The 26,786-nt window shown below is 33.0% G+C and overlaps 1 protein-coding gene across 4 annotated transcripts; it reads left to right on the top strand.

The window, feature by feature from the left end:
- Positions 1 to 1,099: 1,099 nt before the first annotated feature.
- On the top strand, positions 1,100 to 24,440 carry LOC127714082 (transmembrane protein 272-like). 4 transcript variants are annotated; one of them, XM_052220033.1, is made up of 6 exons: positions 1,100 to 1,254; positions 16,786 to 16,861; positions 19,385 to 19,501; positions 20,491 to 20,550; positions 22,122 to 22,325; positions 22,908 to 24,440. In XM_052220033.1, exons 2-6 carry the CDS (start codon positions 16,789 to 16,791, stop codon positions 23,096 to 23,098), a joined length of 645 nt encoding a protein of 214 aa, XP_052075993.1. In that variant the 5' UTR covers positions 1,100 to 1,254; positions 16,786 to 16,788; the 3' UTR covers positions 23,099 to 24,440. The 4 variants fall into 4 exon arrangements, with proteins under 4 accessions (XP_052075993.1, XP_052075994.1, XP_052075991.1 ...); XM_052220034.1 differs by having other exon boundaries at positions 1,153 to 1,290; XM_052220031.1 differs by lacking the exon at positions 1,100 to 1,254 and adding an exon at positions 10,707 to 10,729.
- The last annotated feature ends 2,346 nt before the right edge of the window (positions 24,441 to 26,786 follow it).

A 26,786-nucleotide genomic window follows, 5' to 3' on the forward strand; every position in this document is an offset into this window, starting at 1 on the left:
CACTTTGCGGTGTCAAGGTTCGAGATTTTCATCACTTCATTTGTGCAGTGGTGCATGAAAGATTAACGCGATTGCTTTAGGGAATATTTTTGATATTATATCGAACCTTTGATGTAACGAAATGTATTTCATCGAATACTACATGGATTGTACATTATCTGTTAAAAGGTTGAATAAGCTATATTGCTTGCTTAGTTCCTCGCTCTCATCCAAGATTGAACAATATACACTTTCAAACGTTTTTCTTTGTTGTTTGTTTTTTGTTTTTTAAATCGTACAAATAATATATTCCGTCGTTTACGTATATTGTAAGGTATATAAATGTTCTACCACTATGAAATAAACAAAACAAAATAAGCTTTTCGTGTTTTTTCCTCGTGTGCATTGTTGCAACGTTGTCAAGTAAAGCACGTGCTGTCATGAATGTTGAATTTTATTGAAAAATAAATATGACTTTGGAATGTTTCGCGAGGTATATGCAGTAAATCAAAAGTACGTAGTTTTATGATACATACATGTAATATGATTATCAACAAACAAAACAAAAAACTGGCTGATTTCAGGAAACAAGTTGGGTTTTTTTCGGAAGGACTACCTTTCGAACCCCCTCTATTGACGGAATTAACATAGACATACATGTACATAACAAAAGAGGGGTCAAAATGCAAAATCTTCACATGTCGCCCTGTCATATATCTGTCGTTCCTAGTCGATCTACTAATTATATTGCTGACGGGTCAATATATACGTGTATATACGACAAATTAAAATGTACCCCTTTCTTCTTTGAACCGTTTTTCTATATTGGGGTGAGAACATTTGGTGTGGGTTGGGGTTAACATTTCACAACTTCTATACAAGTCATTTTCACAAGTAAATTATTCACGTGTCACATTTTGATGAATACACGTCTCAAAATCAAGAAGATTCACAGAAGGTTAACCACGCCTCGATTTTCATAATATACGGATTGAAACTGTCATACAATAATTGACACAATTATGTTCATTTTTGTTTTCAAAGATTTAAAGGTGTAGGTCGAAATAATCAATACCGCAAAATAAAATATATCCACACTGATCAACAAACATAACTTTAAATGAATAGAAAATCAAAAGGCGTAAAAAATCTAACCGACATCCATCCAGCCTAAAAAATAACCTTTCTACCTGTATAATTTATGTAGGAGGATTTCTCATCGACAATTAATAACGACCATTGCTGACCTTATTTAAGGAATCGATCCCTAAGCAGGTAAGACGTATTCTCTTAAAGTGCATCGGTAAACAGGTAAGTCTGATTTAATGTATATATTGTTTTTTTATCCTGCAGTTTAGTAAATTAGTTGTCTCTGGCTTTTTTTTTAAATTGACATAATTTAAACGCTGACCGCGAACAGGGCCCCAAACTGAACTGCCACTCAAAAGAAAAATTCACATTACAGTTTGCTCAACAAGTGGAGTAACAAGAGACTTTGTACAAGTCCAAATAAAGCACAAAAAAAAATTATTTGTGTACCTGCTATTTGTACAATAGTTGGCTGATTACAGGATAAATACACAATAATGACAAAAATGCAGGTTTCTGATATTTTTTTCTCATTATTAAGAGCATAATTGCAATTACAATGTATAGTCGAAATTCGATGCCAAATCAGATTTAATTATCTTACTTTAATGCGCCACTTTAAACATTGCTAATTGATTGACCAGTTGATTTATTGATTTTATTGTTAGGTTATTACGTCCAGTGGCAAATATTTCTTGTATAATCAGGACGACGAAAGCTTTATTGATTTCTATGCGAATATCAATATTCACTCTTTTTTCTGTTGAGGGATGAACAAGGGTGTTCGATTACTGTTTTATTTGACAAAAAAAAAATATTTTTACGTACAGTGAAATTCACATTTATTGTTTTATGAATTAGATTTAACTATTTCATTGAAATTGTAAATCGAACAAGATACGACATTGTTCGAAAAAACAATAACTATTACAGCGGAAATATGAAATTCAAGAATGTTCCATAAAAGTGAATAGCATTAAAATTCTACATATTCAAGAAGTTATTTTAATCGCGTTAAAAATCTTTTAAATCAACAGTTGAAAAATGTGCTGCCATATATTGTGTTTATAGATCGCGTTCAGGGCTATATCCGAATTCAAATAAGGTTCTTATTCAAGAAAACTTAAATATATATAGACAATTATTGAAATTTTAATTACAAATGTTTTGAACCAAAATAATATCAATATAGTACGGATATATTTATATGTAACCCATTAGGAATATTTGCCTGTCATTATTTAATTCTGTGTTTTAAACACAAACTTCTGACTCAGGTCTTGCGGTGGCTTATAAAGATAATAAGATAATGTGATTATATAGTTAATACTAGTACACAGGATTGTCAAAATTTGTGTGTTTGAAAAACTTTTTCAATCACTTTAATAAATTACTTTATCTCATCCTGGGCACATTAATTGGCACGAAAACATGTTATCTCAATCTTATTTTAATTGAAATAAAACTAACTTAATATTTTATCTTATCTTAATCATGTCATACACTATATTAGATCATATTTCCCCAGGGTTTTTTACTTCTTCTTTATCAGTTAATACAGAGTTTCAGTATTTTTAATATCTTCATGTTACCGCAAAAAAGTACTTATGTATCATAAGCCTTAAAAATCCTAGCAATCCCTCGTATACATTTTTTATCTTCACTGAAAAATCTGTCAAAAAACAGACCCAAAAAAATGCTAAAATCTTCGGCCTTATCGTGATCCCTATGTGTAACAATTATCTGTAATTAACAAACCAGTTATAAACTATTGCACTGACCACACGTATACAGTGAAACTCAATGCATATGTTTAATTTTTGTAATTAACGTGTCTGGCCAGCTAAGGACAAACCAATTCATATTTGTATTTCCTGATTCAGTACATCCTCTAAATTGTCATGGCTGGAGTTCTCTGGCACATTTTATCGACATGTTTGGTTAAGCACCGTTTAAGTCATGAAATCCCTTTATACAAATAGTCTATGTAAGATATTTTGACTAATACAATACGATCTAGTACATAGTTACTATTTTTATATCTGCCGGGATAAATAAATTTGTTTGGCCTGATTAAAGTAACTGGAATAATAATGCAAAAGTAAATGGACTGCCAGAAATAATACTTGCAATTACTAAATGGAGCAAACGTGTCTGGTTAGAATACTTTTATAAAATGCTTGTTCAATTCCTTTTGTAGCATTTCCAAAAAGTAATAAATCTCACGAACAAATACTTTTATGCGAATTCTTCGCGAATGTCATACACGTAATAGGTTTCGCTAGCTATAAAACCAAGTTTAATTTACCATTTTCTACGTAAGGAAATGCCTGTACCAAGTCAGGAATATGACAGTTATTTTCCATTCGTTTGATGTGTTTGAGCTTTTGATTTTGCCATTTGATAAAGGACTTTTCGTTTTCAGAATTTTCCTTTGAGTTCGGTATTTTTTGTTATGTATTTTTGTATGCGTATTCAATTATATTAAGACAAGGTAGTTTCGCCTTTTAAATTGTCAGTTAATTATATAGATTGATACTAACTGCATTGTCCGATTTGATGACAGCTACTCTTCGGTTAGTACACCACAAGTCCTGTAACTTGCTTTTGTAAGTTTATCGACAGGTTGTATGTATTTCTATGGACACAAATTTCGCCTCTTTAATAGCAGACTTGTTCTTGTACTGTTAGGAATAACAGTTTATGACCAAACTCAGTAAAGACCCGTCTAAATTACATTTAATTGATAAATTCATCAACACTCACCGTTATCTTGATGATATTGTTTCGCTAAATGATCAAGAATTTTCTAAATATACTGCTGAAATTTACCCAAAGAAACTTACTTTAAAATAATTAAATATAAACGGTAATAACTGTCATTTCCTAGGTTTTAAACGATCCTGGTGAACTTATCGGTCCTTTAAATAAACCTAATATATTCTAAAAGGTTACCAGTTCAACACTGTAATTAGATGTTTGAATATTTTTTTTTATTGGTATTAATATTGATTTTGTCATCAGTAAATTAAATGCAAACTAAATATTATTGTTATATGCATATGCATATTTATGGCTCTACAATCTGTCGATACCTGTATCTTGGCATTGCTAAGGTCGTGTTTATCTCTGACTGCTTATGATGTCTTTACGCTAAATCCATTGGATGTTGGATGTGTACTGATTGATAATTTAGTCTTAGATGCATGATTTTTTATAAGTTGTTATTGGCTTTCAACTAGCTGTCAGTAACTGCGAGTACTCTCAGATCTGTATACTTAGTGTCTTTTTCTTGTTGGGATGTACAAGTACCTAGTCACGTCCACTATGTGTTTTTGTTCGATGTATTTCTGTTTGTATCCATCTGATGAGTTCAGCCTTTTCCAACTGATTTTTATAGTTTGTTCTTGTGTTGTACTGTTACACCACTGTCCCAGGTTAGGGGAGGGTTGTGCGCCCGCTAACATGTTAAACCCGCCACATTCTATAGGTGCCTGTCCCAAGTCAGGAGCCTGTTATTCAGTGGTTGTTGTTTGTTGCTGTTGATTTTATGCGTTGCTTGTTTATTGTTTTGTACAGTTCTTGTGTTATTCTGTTGCACCACTGTCCTAAGATTAGGAGAGTGTTGGGCGCCCACTAACATGTTTAACCCCGCTACATTTTGTATGTTCCTGTCCCAAGTCAGGAGCCTGTAATTAATTGGTTGTCTTTTGTTGCTGTGTTGCATATTTGTTTTTCGTGCATTATTTTGTGCATAAATTAGGCCGTTAGTTTTCTCGTTTAAATTCCTCGGAGTTCGGTATTTTTGTGATTTTACTTTTTACATTTGTCATTTCGGGGCTTTTTATAGCTTACTATGCGGTATAGCTTTGTTCATTGTTGAAGGTGACCTATAGTTGTTAATGTCTGTGTCGTTTGGTCTCTTGTTGGGAGTTGTCTCATTGGCAATCATACCACATCTCCTTTTTTTTATATTTTGACCGGGTCTTAATCTCAATCGTCATTTATTTTAGAAATGTTTGCTATACAATCAACATATCTAAGTTGAGTTTTAAGTTGATATGACAACGAATTCATGGTAAACTTCCGTACCCCAAAATTTAAACCTGATAATGTCACTGTGTATAAACTACCCCGGCAAAAAATGTTTGGACTCGATGGTATCTAATATCCGGCACGTTGACGGAACATCAATAGACAGAGAAAAGGTAGTTTTCTGTTCATTTATTTGTTATTGTTATGATATCGAAGAATATTTATACATATATAACTATTTTCTATTGTGAGATGTAATTTTTTCTACAACCGTTCTAGATTAACAGAGAAATAAGTAAAAATGCACGTCAAAATGACGAATTGAGTGAACCTTGCCTTGAATTTGTTTAATTTCTCCTTAAATTGTTCACATGGTACGGAAAGAAAGGTACGGAAAGAAAGATATTGACATGGAGATTGCAAAACTATTCACTTTGAGCACCTCAATCCTTGTATTTCTGCGTATGGAACGAAAGAAATAGGTCATGTCAAAATGGAAGCACCCGGTTTTGTCAATGTGTACAACCCGGTTTTGTCCTAGATTTCACAAGGCAGAACTCGGTTTTGTCAAAGAAAAAAATGCATAATCGCATAAAATAATTGAACTTCAGCAATTAAAAGGAGTTTGGTGGCTGGTTGGAAAACGATTTCTTACAGAGGACAACCTGTTATTATTTGAATCTGTAAACACTTGAATTCCTACTTTATTGGAACAAAAATAATTATAATTTTGCTTTGCATTAAAAAAAAATACTCTAACTGCGAAATAGATAGAAATGAAGGTTAAACCGCAAATTGAGTGTTAAGCTCTCTATACGTTTTTTTTATATGAATTATGTAAATTTTAGTGTTTAAACTTAAAATTAGAATTTATGAACTTAAAAATTGAAGGACGCACATTTGATATGTGATTTTTTGCACAACAGTATGGTTATCTTTATAAGTAATCCAATCTACCTAGGGGTGTAATATTTCCTATGATCGTTTAAAATAAATCTTCTTAAGGCTAAATGTTCATTATAAGGCATGATAATCAAACAAATGTATATATGCTTGCAGAATTGCCATAGAAAATGAATGTTTATGGTGATAAAAGGATTACAACAATTATGCATTAAAAATCAAATCTATCTATCCCTAACTGTAACTATAATACTAAGTTTAAATTAGTATTATAATAGTCTTAGGCCATCGAGAAAATGCAATAATGATTAGTTTTTTAATAGTTCTATAAATAAACGGTTCTGTTATCTCTCCATTGTGTTATGATTATCGTGCATTGACGTTGGTCAATATATGATTGACAATATATAGGGACGGATTCAGGTTTTTTCAAAGTGGGCGTAATTCAAACAGCTTACATACCGCAGAGCGTAGCGAAGCGAACAATGTTTTGGACGAATTATGCTAAAAAAATCGTAAAAAAAGATTATTTTTTTGGGGGCCATCAAAGATGGGGTGGGGCGTGTGACCTATACGCCGCCTGGATTCGCCACTAATGTTATATAACTAAATCGTATACCAACTTAAAATTTTATAAGAAATAAGAAAGCAGGGACACCCGCGAAATTGGATGTATGTGAGTAGGATTATCATGTTTATTCTAAAAGTTCACATTGATATTTTGGAATTGTCGGAATGCGAGTAAAGGGATGCAAATTCGTGGCGGCTTAAATATTTGTATGAAGCTTCATATGTCAGAAGTTAGAAGGCCTGACTGCAACATACCTCGCACACAGATCTTTTATGTAACGATGTTTCTATCTGTCATATGTCCATTGCCCTTGACCTCATTTTCATGGTTCAGCGATTTCCTAACAAAATGAATAGCTGATAATGGTTGATATCTATGATCAAGGTTAACATTTCTTGTTCAAGTCCGTATCTCTAATACCATAAGTAATAGGTCAACTATATTTGCTCGTATGGCGCACATGACTATTTAAGTGACCTTGAACTTATTTTCTTGATTAATTGGTAAATGTTAAGTTTTGGTTTTTTTTTGGTTGGTTTTAATGATTGTAATGTGTTCATGTCCGTCTGGCAGGTTTCATCAGACCTTGACTTTTTTTATGGTTCCATGAACAATGTTAATTTTATGAGATACTTTTATTAAATTATTTATCTTACAGACCTTCAAAATAATTTCGATAACGATCATTCCAGCAGTCGCGACATGTCAGTGCGTACAGTCACTCCTGTATAAATTATACGTAGTATTTATTTTTGTTTAAAAAAAACGCAATCGAAGTTGTTTTGCCATGTCTGATTAGTTTATCTCGTTCGTGTACGCCTTAATTATGAAATGTTAGACTTTTTTTTTAATTCAAGAACGGTGCAATCTTGTTTGGAATTCTTGGTTGGTTTTAGCTCACCTGACCCCAAGGGAAAAGTGAGCTTTTTTCATCACTTGGCCTCCGTCGTCCGTCGTCTTCCGTTAATTTTTTACATAATCTTCTCCTCTGAAATTACTGGGGCAACTGGGCTACAATACATTTAACAAACCTTATCCACAATCTTATGTCGGTTTTAAAAGGTCTAACGAACTTATGTTTAACTGTTTTTCATCATCATTGGGGTATCTAGTTTAAAAAGATTTTGATGACCCCGCTTGTCAACAAAGATGGCCGGCATGGCTTAAAATAGAACATAGGGGGATGCAAGTTTTGTCTATTATTTGAAAACAGCTATAGATAGAGAAAATTTAATAGGAGCAGATATGTTCATAATGTTGAGCTCTACCTGTTGTCCATACACATCAAAACTCTCACACGAATTCTTATAGAAGTTAATGTCCTTGAATGACAAATTTCTCCTTTTTTTCCATTTCTGTCTATTATCTTGAAATATATAAAAGTTATATAGCAAAAATGATCAGCAAGACAATATATACGAATAAGTCGACTTGGTCGATATCCTTGTAAGAATTATTGACCTTTAATTACGATTTTTACCATTTCTTTGCGTTTTTGTCAATCATCTTACAAAAATCTTCTCCTCTTTAACAATTTATTTAAACTTGGCCACACGCTTTATTGAGGTATCTGGTTTGAAAACCCACATGATCAGCCATTTGTAAATTTATTTTTTTTTTGTTTCAGGGCACCAGTGTTAACGTTGTTTTTCATAAAATAAACAAAACCGGGTTCTATACATAGACAAAACCGGGTCATTGTGTCGTAAACAACATTGACAAAACCGGGTGCTTCCATTTTGACATGACCTATTTCTTTCGTTCCATACGCAGAAATACAAGGATTGAGGTGCTCAAAGTGACTAGTTTTGCAATCTCCATGTCAATATCTTTTTTTCCGTACTTTCCTTTCCGTACCATGTGAACAATTTAAGGAGAAATTAAACAAATTCAAGGCAAGGTTCACTCAATTCGTCATTTTGACGTGCATTTTTACTTATTTCTCTGTTAATCTAGAACGGTTGTAGAAAATATTACATCTCACAATAGAAAATAGTAATATATGTATATATATTCTTCGATATCATAAAAATAACAAATAAATAAACAGAACACTACCTTTTCTCTGTCTATTGATGTTCCGTCACCGTGCCGGATATTAGATACCATCGAGTCCAAACATTTTTTGCCGGGGTAGTTTAGACACAGTGAATGTACTGACTTTGTACTATGAGATATCACTGTGCAGTGTACCATGCAATCTCTGTCGAAGCCAAAATTTGGCTTGTATTTACAAAAGTCCACATTACAATGAACAATCAAAATATATGTAATATGTATAAAGTATCAATCAAGTTGATGTGACCAAGACTTTGTGGTAGGCAATCAAAACCAAAACTTTAACGGTGATGAACATAATGATGGACCAAAAACTAACTAACGGACTAATGGACCGACGATCAGACATACCGGATATCAGATCTACTGATATGAAAACAAGAATAAGAAGAATTTTGTACGCAAATGACTTGGCATCAGAAAGAAACCTTTAGATGCGGAAGAGATCAACATACTGGTCTTCAACAGCTGACACGTATCTGTCTATTAAGTTTCAAGCTCTACAACAATAGACATGAAGTGTCATACTGAGTTTATGTAAACCATAAATTCGCGTCATTTGGGATATTTGAATTTATTGATTGGTTGCTGTTTTTTAACAACCAGTTGCAAATATTTCATGGATGTTCTAAAAGATAAACCAATAAATGTTGTTTATACAATTACATAATTGTTATTATACCTATGACCCTTTTACGGGTGTAATTTGTGCTTAATAAAGTAAAATAATTGTTGGTTCTGCACGGTTGACCAACGATAAAGAAGGACGGGAGAGTAAACTGGCACAGGGTAACGGGACAATGTCGGACAGGGACAAAACTTTGTCTTGCCACAAGTCACCAATGAAACCCACCGAGAGTTTTCGCAAGGTTCTTTAACTTGCAGAGTGTATGTTAATCAAACTATACCCGAAGCTTTGGATTTCATGTTGCAAATTTAAACGGACGTGAAAAGTCGTTAAACATCCAACACGATAAAAACCGACATCCAACTTAAGCGATCAATGGTTTTGACTGCCTGATAGGAGAGGTCAAGCGGTAGCCATATTATTTTACCCTAGTTAATCTTCGGGGTTGATCCCGTTTTCATACACATATTTTTCCTTCACTGATCTAATACGTATTGGTAATTTAGTATCGAACAAAACACCCACTATTTTCTTTTTAAATATCTTCTTAACATAATAATGAGCGAGTCTGTTGTTTAAATGCAGTGTACCTTATTTTTAATCTTTATAAATACCGGAATACTGACACCAATTATTTAATACCAATATTTGTTCTCAGTTTACGATTACAATCTGTTGTTCGTTTTTTGCCGGTAAAATATTTTATTCAAATCATCATGCATTTCTCCAATTGTATGAGGCTCTGTACGGGGGTCCTTATGGTATATTTCTTTATAATTAAAAATAATAACGTTCATTCTGTAAAATTATCATGAAAATGAGTTTCTTATTATTTTTCAGCAATTACTAGTTAATGATTTCTTCGTTCTGTTTATGGTTAAGTTTTATAATCTGATCTTTAAAATGTTTTGCAGTCCATTGTTATTATTTTTTTTGTCATTTTTCTCTATTCACTATATCATTTGGGCATTATTCTTTATTCAGTAAACCCCATCCAGACCCTCATTCTATGTCATGGTTTAACTGAAGCTTTCTTCTTCTAACCGTTTACAGTAAAAAAGGAGTATATTTCCGTTAAATGAGCTCTTACTGTTTTGTATTATTAAAGGATTTACAATTGGTTTGACCTCTACCATGTTTTGATACTATTGAGAAAAGGGATACCACAGAAATGTTCATAACTTTGTACGCTAAACGCATAGATTCTTACGTGGAACCCAAATGGTGTGAGGACCAAACAGTCACGGCATATAACTATACATTTTCCTATGGTATTTAATAGACATAATTCTAGGACCATTCAGCGTTTAAAGATTTCCATCCAATAAAGTATTCATTATGGATTTTGGTGTATTTACACATCCTCTCTACATGTATATATACCTACGTTGTCATAGTTCATTGACCGTATAAGAATGTGTGTGTAAACATTGTGATCATCGCCACAGTTGTATATATGTGATATGGTCAGTAATTACAAACATTGTTAGCATGAGCAATATTTGCTGACACTTATATGATGAATATACTGCCCTGATAGCTAACATGTTTTTATACAGTTTATTACAGTTTCAAAATGCATTGCCCGGCCATTATTCCCTAGCGTTTAACGGATTCTTCTCGCTACCGTTAGCGTCGAAATAAACTTAGTTTCCATCTTCCGTGACATTTGTTATAGCAACCGTTAAGGCAGACGGAGTGGAAGGTCAAGTTTCAACAAACAACATGCAGTGGGGCCGTTGTCCCCTAGTTTTAAACGGATCCTTTTCGCTACCGTTAACGTAATAAAATCCTTCATTTTACATTTTCATTTTGTTACAGCTCCATGTACCGTTAAGGCAAACGGAGTTAAACTTAAGATTCGTCGCTAACGTTATTAAACAGGCTAAAAAAAATCGGCATGTTTCGTTTTATGGGGTACTCAACTCCCATCCTCATATATGTCCATATACTTGCGACTGGACGTTACCAATATAATTTGCATGACAATACCTTGCATGGACAAGAAACAAGCAATAAAGTGTACATCCTGCATAAGACACAACATCCACTGCATCATCTGTATATAACCTTTCTCAAATATGACAATCTTATTGGCGAATCCAGCGGAGTGTTTCGGGGGTTGAAACCCCTCTTTTTTCGATTTTATATTTTATCATGTTAACGTTTTATCATGTTCCGGAGGTTGCCCCCCTTTTTTCAAAATGGCTGGATCCGCGCCTGAATCTTACATTATCAAGAAAATATATTCTATCCTGACAGACTGGCAAACGGCAGATACCAACCAGATACAGGAAGTCGTGACATATAGATCATAAACTGAACCCTTCCGAAACGTGGTTCAAATTGCAAAGTGTTCTTTACAATCCGATCTTATATTTCAGCGAAACGTAAGTGTGTTGTACGGATTTGTAGGTCCAAAAATTGAGTAAAAAAGCTGTATTGAAACGACCATAACATATGTGCACTCGTCAGGTGCAAATCTATATTTCTTTTATGTTGCAGCTATACTTCCTCTTTAGGATCTTCATTTAAAAAAACCATTCTAAATCGCATCAGGAAAAGTCTTGATAACAATAAATAATACAAGACTCATTTTTAAACACAATATGAGACTGTAATAGTGAGACTAGTAAGATGTTATCTGACACTTATCGTGTGCGAAAAGCTTAGGTCCAAGAAGCTATCAAAAGAAAAAAGCAAACACCCTGAAATTGAAAGAATTTCATGACAAATGTGAGTATTCGTCCAATAAGGTTAGAGGATTTTGGGATATCTTAAAAGGCAAAATTAATTGTATTGCCCCTCAACAGATTATGAACAATAAAAATAAGTCCGAACTATTTACGGAAGAGAAAGACATAAGTGCTGTTTTAATCAGCCATTTTAATTCTTTAGGTAAGGATCCTTCAATAAAATGTAATATGCAAGATGAGGATAATGGTTTTCTCTCGAGTATTGATAACGACGAAGTTTATCCCGATTCAAATATTTCAGTAAATATAGGTAGACCACAAATTGCTTTAATTTTAAGGAACCTTAAGTCGCGTAAAGCTAGTGGCATCGATGAGATTCCTAATAAATTCTTAAAATTTGGCGGGGATGCGCTAGTTGATTCACTTGTTGATCTTTTCACAATAATATCTGACCTCGAAACTGTACCTGATGATTGGCAAAAAGGCATCATCAAACCATTACATAAATCAGGATCTGTTTCTGATATTGATAATTTTAGAAGCATCACGATTACTTCTAATGTTTATTAAGTATATGCAAAATATTTGGAAGAATCTGTAATGTCTCATTTGGAAGAAAATAATATTTTAGACGAGGTCTAGGGAGCATTTCGAAAAAACAGAAGAACCGAGGACCATATTTTTACACTACAAGGTACTTGTTCTATTAGCAAAGTTCAAAAACATAAAACGTTTCTCGCTTTCCTAGACCTGTCCAAGGCTTTTGATAGAGTCTGGCGAGATAGCCTTTTCTATCTATTGTGGAAAAATGGCATTCAAGGCAAGTGCTGGAAATTGCTCAAATCTCTTTTTAGAAACGTATCAAATAAAGTCTTGTTTGGTGCAATTAAGTGAAACAGGTTTCTTCGACCAATAATTTGGCCTGAAACAAGGCTGTGTTTTGTCTCCTAACACTTGTTTCTGTTTTAATGAATGATCTCGTAGATATGCTTGAAACCAGTAATTTGGGCGTCGAGCTCTCCTCACAAATTTTGAACTGTTTAATGTTTGCTGATGATGTAGTCCTTATCGGGGAGTCCGAGAAGGAACTGCAGTGTCTGCTAGATATAACAGCAAAATTTGCATCAAAGTGGAATTTAAAGTTTAACCCAAACAAATCCAAGATTATGATAGTAGGTAAACGCTTAGATAAAACTAAGAAATGGTACCTAGGAAATGAGTATTTGGACGAGACTACTGAATATAAATATCTGGGAGTTTATTTTACCCGCTCTTTGACCTTTGCTTACCATATCAATCATTTCTTAAAAGATATTTTTAAGCGCAAACTGAATTATATGACTAAGTTACTTAATGAGCACGGATCTTTTAATCGCATATCTTTTGAGGATGCTCTCTGGCACACGGATGTGCCGTATGGCTACCGTCATCCGCTTCAAATCAACAAATACTTGAAACATGGCAATATAAAACGGCGAAACTGATTTTTAATACTAAGATGAATATCCCAAAAGCTGCTCTTTTCCTGGACTTGGGATGGGAGCCAATAAACGATTTTCTTGATTGACAAAGGGTGTCTTATTTTGCTAGGATTCAAGGCCTTGACACAAGTAAATTGTGTCCAATTGTATTTGAAGAGATTAAGTCCCTAACGCTTTAAAGGGGGTGGGATTATCCAAAATATATGATCAATTTATTTAATATGGTTGGTCTGGATCACTTTTACAACTCGAATGTTAACTCCAATATATTTAAACAGTTTCTTGGAAGGTTTGTTCGTAGAAGGGAATATCAAGAAATAAATGATAAAAGCAGTCTAGATATTTTCTCCAAATTTAATTTTGCACAAGGAAGGCAACCCTATTTGTCGGCCTTTAAGTCTACAAGACTAACATTGTTAACACGTACAAATTGTTTACCTGTGAACCAAGTCTTGTATAGGATGAATCTTAGCGAGAGTTCCACTTGCCAAATGTGTTTATGTAATTCTGACGAGTTTATTGAACATTTCCTACTAGAGTGTTCTGGCTTTTCTTCAATCCGAAATAAATAATTAACTGATATAAATGAGTATCTAAGTTTTACTTTCCCGGGCCTCTGCTTCACAGAGTTATCGTCCTACGATAAAATACAAATACTGATTGGTGATTATTTTTACCAGGTTGATCCCTATATCAGTAAAACTTTGGACAGTTTAAGTAAAAAAAAAATGTTGAGCAAAATGTACTCTCAGAGATCATTGGTTTTGGAACCTAAACTTTGAATGTTATTTAATGTGTAATATGTTTTACGTAACTCGTAGTTTAGGTCATATTTTTTATATTGTACATAATGTTTATTTCTCTTATGTAAGATGTCTTATTTTACAATGTACCAATTTTTAACTTTGAAAATGATATATTCATTGCATATGCTGTTAGACGCATTTGTTGATACCCTGTCCGCAAGTTCCCCCGTTGTAAAGGGGTTGTTTCTGAATAAATATATATATATATATTATTAAAGTAATAAAATGTCTGTCATGAGAAAAAATAATAATAAACCAGATGCCTCTACAAATGTCATATGTAAAAATCATATTTCTGTTTTGAACAAAAATGTAAGAAACGGGTTACGACACTACCAGGTCATATCAATATAAAATAGCTCCTCTATAGGAATAAACTCAAGAGAAAAGGGTCGGAATAATGTCAGGAAAGGTTGACATGCATCCATTTCTACAGTTTAAAAGTTGCAAGGCTCAGCTTGTAGTTTTGTACGATAACGGTACTATGCATTTATTTAGACCGTTTAAACATGTAAGAGTGACAAGGCCCAGCTTGTATGTTTGTACGACAAGGGTGCTATGCATTCACTCATAAAAAGTTACTTAGCCAGCTTGTTGAATGACCTGCGTTCATTCTTATAGAATAATGTTTGTGTCTGTGTTACCTGTTGCATATGCATTTCCGGTAACCGGTTCGAGGACGTGCTGAATATGCATGTAGTATTTGCCACTGAACATGCTGATTGTTGAATATACATTGCAATTCATGTCAACTTTCGGATTAATGAGAAAGTTTTGGATTTCATTTTAACGTATTTCCACATACGAACGAGTATCCTTATGATCAATTATATACAAGTTGAGAAATAAGAACGGTCTAAAATTAACACCGATCTTCCATTCATTCAATATTAGATACGAACGAGTATCCTTATGATCAATTATATACAAGTTGAGGAATTAGAACGGTCTAAAATTAACACCGATCTTCCATTCATTCAATATTAGATATTGACAAAGTGATTGACCTATATCTTCTTTTTTTAATTTCAATTCTCGTTCAGCAAAGGTCGGAATGGGCGGAGACAACCGATCGATAATTTAAACACAAAAATTTGGCACAAACAAAAATCACAAAGCGTGAAATATTATACGTCTTATTGTTAGTTTATTAAATGTGTGCAATGTCTATAAATATCAATATATGAACTAGGATCACAAATAGATAACAGTAGTTTGGGTATTTTCGGATATTTCTGGATAATAAGCAATCACTACAAATCTTCATACGCAGTTCATCTGGGTAGTATTGAGGTTAATGAAAACAATACTAAAGTAATTGCTTAAACACAGTACGTTATAGATTGGAAGGCAGGTAAGCGAGGATTTTTTTTACGTTTAAGTAGTGAATTATCGATGTTGTAGATTACTTTTATCATATAGAAGTGCGTAAATACACAGGTACATTGTATTTGTAATAAGAAAATATGATGTGCTTATGAAAGATTATTGTGTGACCGAGAATACATGTATTAGCCATAGGCCCGGTTTCGTTTTCCTTTTAATAAATGAAATTGTATGTGTGCATATATAATACTGGTAATTTGTATTGTAAAGTTATAATAGTATAACCACACGCAATAGACTTATAAAATTTCTGCATGTATACATGTATGTGCTATTAATAGTTTTTACAGTGAAATTGTGATGTAGACGACATATCCGGTTTTAAAAAACATTAAGCCGTTATAACCCATCGAATATAATTTAAAATGGGTCTTTTTTTAATGCGAAATTGCATTTTCAATACTATTATGTTGTTTTCGTTTCAGGGTTCATCCCTAAAGAAAGAATATCACATTGAAGTCCAAAGGGTCTTAAATTAAAATTTTGTCTGATTTCATCAAAAAATGAATTCTTGGGGTTCTTTGATATGCTGATTCTAATATGTACTTAGATTTTTGATATTGGACCATAATAGGTATTTAAATGTCCAATTTCAAGTATTTCAGTTCTTAAACCACATTCATTTTGTGTCACAAACCTATGCTGTGTCAAATATTCAATTACAATCCAAATTCAGAGCTGTTTTAAGCTTAAATGTAGTGTCCATACTTGCTCAACTGTTCAGGGTTCGACCTCTGCAGGAAAATCCGGTTTGCTGTCACTCTGACAGCCTCTTGTTTTACTTTGTTTTAGCATTCAATATTCATTATTAAAGATTCATAAAATTTCTAACTTATTTTCACTTATTCATTGTGCTCTTTCTCTTAACCATACGCATAATTATAATATACTTCTCTTTAATTTTTTTTTTCCGTTAATAGACTAATGATATATTTGTAATATCTTATATATTTGGATAAAAGGAAACACACGTTCAATAAGTGAAAATAAGTTAAAATATTAAAAAATGTCGATTAAACAAAATTTAATACATAAAAGAAGAATCGAGAAATGGGGTCCATGGTCCAAGCGCTTGTTGTATTATAATGATAAGTTGTCCTAGCCTGGACTGGATGGTCTTTTTTGTATAATTACGAATCAAATTATATTTCAGACAATGGCTACAGAAGGGGCAGAACTGAAGGCAGCAGAAGCTGGAGCCGCTCCACCCTCATATGTGGATGCAAAAGGTACACTAGTCAGGCGCAGATCCAGCCATTTTGAAAAGGGGTCTTCCAACCTCCGAAACACCATAAAACATTCACATAATTAAAAATAATCCAAAAAAGGGAGGGGTTCAACCCACTGAAACCCCCTCCCTTTTGGATCCGCCAATGAACTGGTTTAAGCAGTCGTCCATTTAAGTATCATGCAACACTAAAATTTAAGAATACGCTGTCCTTCCTTTTTTCAAATTCTTCCTTAGATTTATGAAAAAAAAGTTTGTGATACACCAATGAAAAGTTATAAATGTTTATTTTTAACATTGAGTTATACTTTTGTTTTATTTATATGGATGCTAATGAAAAGATTGAGTAATATTTACCATTTACTGCCTAACCTGGACAGAAATTTAGCATGTATGTTTCTAAATATATTATAGGATATTTTTGGAGTTAGCTCCCACAACATGAGTTTTTTAATGCATTCTGTAGAATTTATATCTCCCAACTGGTATGGATTCATATGGAAACTATAGATGAGTTTTAACATATGTTTATATCCTAATGAGATATCAAATAATGTTATGGTAAGGAATTACATTTTGCATGAATTGATTCTTAAATGGACTGATGCAATATATACGGATTTACATGTACCCCTATGCCTAAAATAAGAACCATAATAGGTTCCTGATCATTATAATATATTTTAGGGGTCCGAGGATATTTATTATGTCACATGATTGCCGGCAATTTTTTAGAACATTTGAAGACAAATTTCAAATAAAATGTAATTTGCGAATGCCCGTTATGCCCCCTCCGAATCCGCCACTGATTGCTGCTTGACGTACATGTTGAAATGTAGAGTACTACTGCAGCAAGACTGCTAAATATGAAGCTTTACTAGAATTGACACATGTACATATTCTCTATAAAAGGGAACAAAAACATGCCAAGGTGGAGAACACATTAGCAAATCGTAATTTAATAACCAACAGATAAATGAGAAAACAAATTCCATGAACAAAAGAAAAGAAAACACAATGATAAACTATACTTTAAACGACATTTCCCAGAAAGCTTTAAGATTGAGATTGAACCCCTCCCCCAAACAAACATGTTGTGAACTTATTGCTTTAGAAGGTCAAACAGTTCTTGTAAAAATAAGGAGATATGGTATGATTGCCAATGAGACAGCTATCCACAAACGTTCAAATGAAGTGAATGTAAGTACATTTTGTAATTATAGGCCTTCAAAAATGAGAAAAAACACATACCGTACAGTCGACTATAAAAGACCCCGACATAAAAAATATGACCCATTTCAATTGAGAAAATCAACGGTCTAATTTATAACAGAACAGTTTGCCAAAAACAAATATGACAGACATGAACCAACGAAAACCACTGAACTACAGGCTCCTGACTTGGAACAGGCACAAACATAATATGGCAGGGTTAAACTAGTTTGCTGGCGCCCAACCCCCCTAACATGGGACAGTGGTGCAGGGACAGTCTATACTAGTATAAACTGTCCCTGAGTGGTGTAACAATATAACACAACTATAAAAAAAAATCAGTTGAAAAAGGCTTAACTCATCAGATCAAATACAGCAGAAAACATCTTACGAAAACACAGACCGGACGTGGCAGCGTATTTATACATCCCACAACAAAAAAAGACACTAAGTAAAGATTGAGAGTACTCGCAGTTACTGACAGCTAGTTCAAGTCCAATAACCACTAATAAAAAACTAATGTATCTAAGATTTAGATATGTTAACTTGTTCAGATTAATTGCACCATAGTGTGTGTGATAACCAGCATTGAGAAAGCAACCAAAAGTGTAATAAATCCTCTAAAACAATACAACAAAACAACAACAAAAAATAAGCAACAAAAAAGACCCGCCTACTTTTAAAACGAAAAAGAAGAAGATTAAAAATAGAAAAAATCGTATTCGTTATAAATTAAAGTAGCACACACTTTACGTATATATAATTACATTACATGTATGTTTCAGAAGAATTCGTTATTTTGATTGGATAACAACGCTTGCGCGTCATACTAAAATTAACCTTCATATCCCAATGAAGTGTAACATTTATGATGACACGTGCCATCACAATAAAGTGCACAGGTTAATTTAAGAAATAATTGGTAGAAATCGATTTTTCATGACCCTGGCATAAAAATTTAATTACAAGAATTGAATGCTTCTTTTAGCAATTTAATAGGGTTGTAAAAGTGTTGATCGTGCGCACATTTCTAGAATCATAATCTAAAATGAGCTTCGGTCAGACTTTTACACCGCAATAAAATTACAAAAAGAAGCATTTAATTCTTAAATGAAATGTAATGGACTATTACGGGGCTTAACCAAAAATGTTTCGCACTTTAACGGTGCTTCATTAATAATGTCTATAAAATGTGTTGGGGTACTCTTGAAAATTTAGTGAAGATATATATAGTGAGGCAAGAAACAGAACTATATATGTGTTGGCCGAATATTCTCTACAAAGATGTACAACTTCTGGTACTGTATTTCAGATGTAGCTCCTCCACCATCTTACGATTCCCTTTTTGGAAAGATAAAACAAGCGAAGGCAGAATCAGATGGAAATGTCGATTTTGTCAAGACATGCTGTGGAATTTTAGTAGGTTCCGGTAAGTACATGTTTTAAATATATATGTATTCATTAAGATGAAGCATTTTTACTACTCTTATGTTGAAAATTTGTGCTAAGCAACAACACTTTTGTTTGGTTTCCACTATATATAGAATTGGTGAAAAAAGACTTGTTTTTTTCTATACAGTTTTACGATAGAGCTGTTGAGAAAAACATTGTTTCTCATATAAAGTTTAACTATAGAGCTGGTAAGGAAAAACGACTGGTTTCTTTTGTACAGTTTTACTATAGAGCTGATGGAGGGAAACTTGTTTCTCCTATACAGTTTAACTAGAGAGCTGGTGAAAAAAAAACTTGTACAGTTTAAGGATCTTTGCTACTCTGTTTCAAAATAACAAGCTTTTTAAAAGACTGTTATCAATTGATAGTATATAAATAAAGGAACTAAAAATGCAGAAAAAAATGAAGGGTCCGTGTGCTTTTTTTTTTCGAGATATAAGCCATTGAAAATTTTGCGGGAAATAATTCTCTCTAGATTTTTCATACATTTAACATTGGCTCTTGTTTTTTTTTGAAAAGCTATGAAAAAAATAACAAGGATTTTTTAAGATTTTCATATATAGCTTTTTAAACTATATTTAATAAAATAATGAAAAGAAAAGTAGGGGTTATCAGGTAAAAAAATGTAATGGTACTACATGGATAAAACTAGAAGATTCCGATTAACTGGCAAAAATTCAAAAAATAAGAGGAGCGAACATCCTTAACTTTAGAGCTGTTGAGAGAAAAAACAAAAAAAACAAAAAAACAACATTTAGTAGTTTTTCGCAATACACTTAGTACCTGTTATGTACCTACCCCTATACACCAAAAATAGTAAGTACATTGGTAAATGGTTATATATGATATCAGATTGCATGAACACACATGTAGACTGCTTGATTTTGTAAGGAATGGAGATTCTTAAATAGAGTCGGAACTTCAGGTAGGAAAGATAGTGTTGACGAATTATGTTTTGTTTTTCAGTTGCATGTACTATCTGTTTAGGGATTTTCTTGGCAATTCCAATAGCTATGATTGCTGTAGGTAAGTAGCTGCTACTCTTTCTGCTTTCGAACTTAATGATTCGCGAATGCTTTACAAAAATAACCCACAAAATTCACTGTGGTCTGTTTTCGTGGCTTCTATGCGGCTCATTGAGAGAATGGTCTGTTTACTCTGAGTTAAATAATTTTCGCAGATGATTTTAAATAAAGAAAAATCATTTATTTAACTGTATGCTAAAATAAATCATTATAAATAACAACTATACAGTATCAAAACTTTGTATTTTGGTCACCGTAAGGCCTTAAACAATGAGCTAAACCAATATCACATAGCAAGCTATATATATATAAAAGGCCCTGACATGACAATTGTGAAAGTAATTCAAACAAGAAAATTAACGACCTGTTTTATAACAAAACAAAAATAAATGATAAACAAATATGATATACAGCAGCAAACGACAACCACTGAATTACAGGCTCCTAAATATACCATGATGGTAAGGGCTGTTGGATGAACATACTGTACCTTTGAAGGAGGAAATATTAAATAGAATTTATTGAATAAATTTGATTACAATTCTTCACGTTTAAATGCCAGATGTTGATTGGTTAATACGAGGGAGACAATTTACTCTATCCCATGGCTAAGCGGTAAACAATTTTTCGAATGTCACCTTCTCGTGCAGACCAATAAAAAATCGCTAATTTAGTGGAGAGTGAATTGAATTTGCAACAATAATTTAAAAGGCAATGCTCAAATTCTACGTTTCGACCTCAGACCTTTTTCATAAACTGTCAATATACAATAAATGCATCTTGCTTCACTTTTATTGTTTTTCAAATAACTATACCGTTGTTATGCACATGACAGCAAAGTTAATTACTTTCAATTTACAATTTGAAAAGACAGTTATGACAGAACATTCAGTATAATGAATCGAATAACACATCTGAGAGGGTGATGGAGCAGATTGTTACCCTTCGCCTCGGTTGACAATGTTTTCTCGGGGTAACATTCTGCTCTATCATCCTCTCATCTATGTGTTATTTATATAATGGCACATGGTCAAAAAATTACTGTACGTAGTCTCATCGTCCTCATATATGGCGCAAGATCTAACATTAATGACGGTTTGGATGGGGTTTACAGAATAGAGAATACTGGACTTAGAATATAAAGAATAGAGAAAAATGAACAAAAAACATGAAGAATAGAGAATAATGAGGTGCTAAGATATTAACACTAGAGAATAATGGGCAAAACAAAAATAAGAATAGAGAAAAATGGTATAAAAAATTAAAGAATACAGAAATAAAGGAACCCCCCCCCCCCCCCCCCCCCCCCCCCCCCCCCCCAATCTATACCCTCATTAATGAGCGCTGTCTCGGTGTCGAGGTTAATGACGTAAACCCAGAAGTTATGGTGAACAGTTTCAGTGTCCTAAGTTAATGCCGTATAGCCAAACATTACGGTGCGCAATCTCAGTATCCCCGTAAAGCGTGGGAGGTATGTGCTAATCAATAACATCAAAATATAATTATATTCCCAAAATGCATCAGCATACGTAATTCCTTTTAGCATTGTTTGATATATTCTTCTTTATTTAGGAGCAACCTATTTACATGACTGTCCGGCAGAAAAAATGATCCCCATATACCTGATTGTAGCAGGAGTTTTTAACATTGTATCTAACATACTTATGATCATTAGAGGACAGGTCAATAAAAGGAAGGACGGAGAGGAAGAGAAACAGTCAGGGGCTGGACCCGAACAACTTATCAACTGTTTTCTATTTGCTTGGTTCATTGCAGGTATGATGTAAAGTTATTGGACTTAATATGTTAATGAAAATTGTCTTTGGCAAAGAGGGATTATGTTATTCATTTTTCGTGCAATAAACCTTTAATCATATGTTTAAACCTTTTCACATGACAAGGACATACAATACTAACGTTGACGTGTCCATTTTCGATAGATATTGCACTAGTTCAATGCTTGGTATATTGCACGCTATATTTTTATTAAGTTCTACGTTGAATATAACATATGCGTGGTTTTGTATTTTGTATTTGTTATTCTTATTTGCAACTCAATTAAAAGCTGGAATCACAAACAAGAGATGTATTGGAGCATTAGATGTAAGTCTTGCTATACAAATATAGTTAGAACGAGATGTTGAAAAAATGCTCTGGTAAAAATGGCGGTAAGTTGTATGAATAGGGAGGAGTGGAGATGACTTGCTTTGTATTGGTTGATAAGTACACTATTTATAATGATCATTACAGTCATGTTTACATTTACAAAGTTTGCGAAAGCATATGTAAAATCGAATTCGCATGTAACCTTAAGATCAATTGAATGAACAGTTTGTTATAACTACTATTATTTTTTAGGTAATGTATGGGTGTACAGAACATACGATGCCTGGCAAAGCAGTAATTCCATTTTGGATAATTACTGCAATCCAACGCTGTATTACTTTTCATTCTGGATAATCACCTCTACTTATATCGTGATGGGAGTGTTGTTAGTTATCTGTCTAGCTGTTTGTATTTGCATGTGTGTCTGTGGCAAGAAGGAATAACTGTCGAAACTGTGTGGATAACTTCCGGTTACAAGATGAAACGTAACCATCATTTTCAACTTCTCATCTAGCGGCATTCGGATTCCTTCACCTTTAACGTAAAGGCATTACTTATATACTATCTGTTACCTTTGAAATGTTGTAGACAAGTCGCTGAGAAAGATACAACGCAGTAATAATGTATTTGTTCTTTCAATAGTGTAGTATCGTTGTACCTGTTATAGTTCTCACGGGATTTATAATCGTCGAATTTTCTTAATAAATGTGTATCGTTCATGGATATCTTTTACAAGTTACTGACAAATGGCGAGAATAAAGTATTAGAGAACTGACAAATTGTTCTAGAACTTCAAGGATAACTCTGACATTTGACCACAAGTTGCAATTCACGTGCTACAAAGGGACAGTATATATATATATATATGTTATTGAGTATCTTATTTTAGTACATTATTATTGTCAGTATTATCAAGACAACTTGCAAGCGCTTTCCATTGGTCTGTTTCTAACTGTCAATCATGGTACGATATGATATGTTTGGGTCTTTTTTTTTTGTCGTTTGGTTTCCATATCATTGACGTAAACCCCTCGCCTCCTTTTATTTATATGCAGCGTAATGATATGCAGTTGAAACCATCAACATTATCATATGCAAACTTGATCTATGGTAGTCTTCCAGAGAACCTTTAATTAAAACATGTACGAGGGTCTGAATGGGGATTACAGAATTGAGAATAATGGGGAAAAATACAGAATATAGGGCTAAAAAGTAAAGAATAGAGAATAATGGTCAAAATAAAAGATAGAGAAAAACGCTTTTTAAAATGTTAAAGAATAAAGAAATGAAGGATACCCATCCAGACCCTCGTGTATTTTCATTATACTGTATCTATTTGTTTCGTTAATTGATGCATATTCGTTGTAAAATGTAGAGATAGTTTTTCATTTTATCTTCGTCGATAACAGTTCAAATTGACAGGTTTTAGACCATGCCAGAGACACAATGTCTCTGAATACGCATATCATTTGATGCAATCTTTTGCATGCATAATATGCCATGAAATGGAGTTAATTTATAATAGGAAATACACAAAATATATTCGATGAACTTTATACTAAAACTGTAGAAAACAGACATTTACTAAGTTGATACTTATATCATAAATAGTTTTACTAACCATGATAGTTTGCATTTAGCTTTAGTTTTAATGGTTTATCACGAAAGAAATACTTCGACCACTCAGATGCATACTTGGAAGTATACTTGTTTACCTTGTCATTAACAATTTGGATACATACATGTTTAGTTTCATGACAATAAACCTATTCATTTATCTTTTTATTTCGTCTTTGATGTTTATTTTTTAGCTCGCATAGCCTGCAAGGCCAATTGAGCTTTTCTCATCTGTCGTCGTCCGTCGTCGTCTGTTAACTTTTACAAAGATCTTCTCCTCTGAAACTATTGAGCCAAAATTTAACCAAACTTGGTCACACTCATCATTAGGGTATATAGTTTTAAAAATGTGTCGATAACTCCACCTGCCAACTAATATGGCCGACATGGCTAAAAATAGAACATAGCGGTAAAATGCAAGTTTTGCCTATTATTTTGAAAACCGCTATAAATAGAGAAAATAAATTCCCTTTTATGATGATTTTTCCCATTTTTGCATATTATCTTGAAAACTTAAAAGATAAATGGAAACTTTAAAAAAGAATAATAATCAGTAGAATAAGATCTACAAATATGTTAACATGAAAGAAATTATCCATTATTCTTTTTACAGTTTTATAAAGTGACCATTGTTGAAGACACGGGATCTTTAGAGCCTCTAGTTTTTAACTGTTACATCAGTTAAATTGAATATAAAGTGACCATTGTTGAAGACACGGGCTCTTTAGAGCCTCTAGTTTTTAACTGTTACAGCAGTTAAATCGAACGGATGGTTTCCAAATCTACAAAATTCCGGCGACGAACCTTTCCCTGTTAATTTTTGTATAACATATTACAATTCGCCATTGAAGAATTTTAAATAATCTGTATAATGTTTTCAAAAACTTTCACCGAAACTTTGTGATTGGCTTACGACGTCATAAGGGTCATTTTCAAAAAATGTAGATATTTCGTTATGGTGTTTTTCAAAAATAAAATTACTCATATCTTTTTAAATTTTATTTTGTTTGAACACAGAACTATTCAACTGTATGAAAAAATAATAGAGCATTACTTTTGAATGCACAAAATGTCAAAAATTTAAAAAATGTACCTCTTGCTGTCTGCAAGTGTCACTTGTGTTACCATAACAAATTATTTGAAAAAAAATACTTTATTATCCAAAACCATCTTTGTAAACGTTCTAAAAGGATTATTAGTTGAAAATTACTCGAATGTAATATATTTTATCTAATTTTAAAGATTTTTGAATATTTTTTTTCTAAATTAAAATTAGTCACAGAAAAACCAAATTTTTAGTAATAAACTTTGGTAATTTATGTGAAAACAAGTTGAATAAAAATATTCGTTCTCTCTCGAATGAAATGAACAGCCAATGCATTGTCCAAAAGCAAAACAATTATCAATTAAATTCAGGGGTTCATCTTTAGCATGTATTTTTTCTATCAGTAACGCAAGTGACAATTTGGTAACACAAAAATGAAAAAAGTAACACTAGTGACAAACATACAAAAAAACAATATATTTGATACAGTAAAAAAACTATCAATGTCTTTGAAACATTTAATATGACATTGTTTGTTGTTTATTCATATCTTAAACCTATATTGATCTGACACCAAGAAATGCTCCTCATTGGTTTGAATAATAAAGGAACAAAAGTGATATTTTTTTTTCTAACACAAAAGGCATCAAGGATATTTTCCAATTTCTTCTTTCAAACAATTACTATCCTATCCTATCATTTTCATCCTGAGATATTGTATTGATAACTTGCAATTGAAACAGAGTCATTTTTGCTTTTAGGTTCGAAATATGATAATAAAAAACAGTAACACTAGTGACACATTGTAACTTATATGACTTTTTAAAAAAGATATTTGAGGTCTATCAGTTAAGTCACATTTTGATCATTTCAAGGGCTTGTTTCCAAAGACTGGCATCAACGATGTACTTTTGTCCAACAAGTTTGGGTTCTGGTATTGTTCCCAAAACGTTCTCCATGCCGTACCAACATTCATCTCTTACTGCAAGAGGCCAATAAAAGGATGGATTTTTTAGGTTTCCTATTCTGTGCATACAACTTACAAACACCTCGGTTTCATCGCAATCTGTTACGATTCCAGGGTACGGTTTTTTGTCATAATCCACTAGTACATAATGTCCAAGTAAATCTTGAGGATTTAGATCTGAGACATTGAGATAGTTTTGTCTATTTCCGCCTAGATTATCGCCATTGTCAGTGTGTTCTTTTGTACCGACATCTTCGTTACCACTATTAAGTTCATCTCTTCTGTCGGAAGAAATGCCGTCACCTGCAACCGACTCATCACTGACGCCTGTACTATTTTCATTGTAGTCGTTCTGTCCAGTTTGTTCCATTGGTAGTAAAACAAGGAAGTGATTGGGTACCCAATTCTGCCTTCTCATGTCTTGCCTCGTTGTCGTCCACATTATAAAACTCGTTTCTTTACATTTTATTTCTCTGGGTTTTATCATGCGGTGAAGGTCTTT

The sequence above is a fragment of the Mytilus californianus genome, unplaced genomic scaffold, assembly GCF_021869535.1.
Source record: "Mytilus californianus isolate M0D057914Y unplaced genomic scaffold, xbMytCali1.0.p SCAF_9, whole genome shotgun sequence".
NCBI classification, from domain to species: Eukaryota; Metazoa; Mollusca; class Bivalvia; order Mytilida; family Mytilidae; genus Mytilus; species Mytilus californianus.

What these genes read in the sequence shown, in the direction of transcription:
- LOC127714082 (XM_052220031.1), top strand. An exon ending in AATAGCTATGATTGCTGTAG is followed by an intron (nt 20,551 to 22,121) that starts GTAAGTAGCTGC and finishes TTCTTTATTTAG; the next exon opens with GAGCAACCTATTTACATGAC. An exon ending in ATTTGCTTGGTTCATTGCAG is followed by an intron (nt 22,326 to 22,907) that starts GTATGATGTAAA and finishes ATTATTTTTTAG; the next exon opens with GTAATGTATGGGTGTACAGA.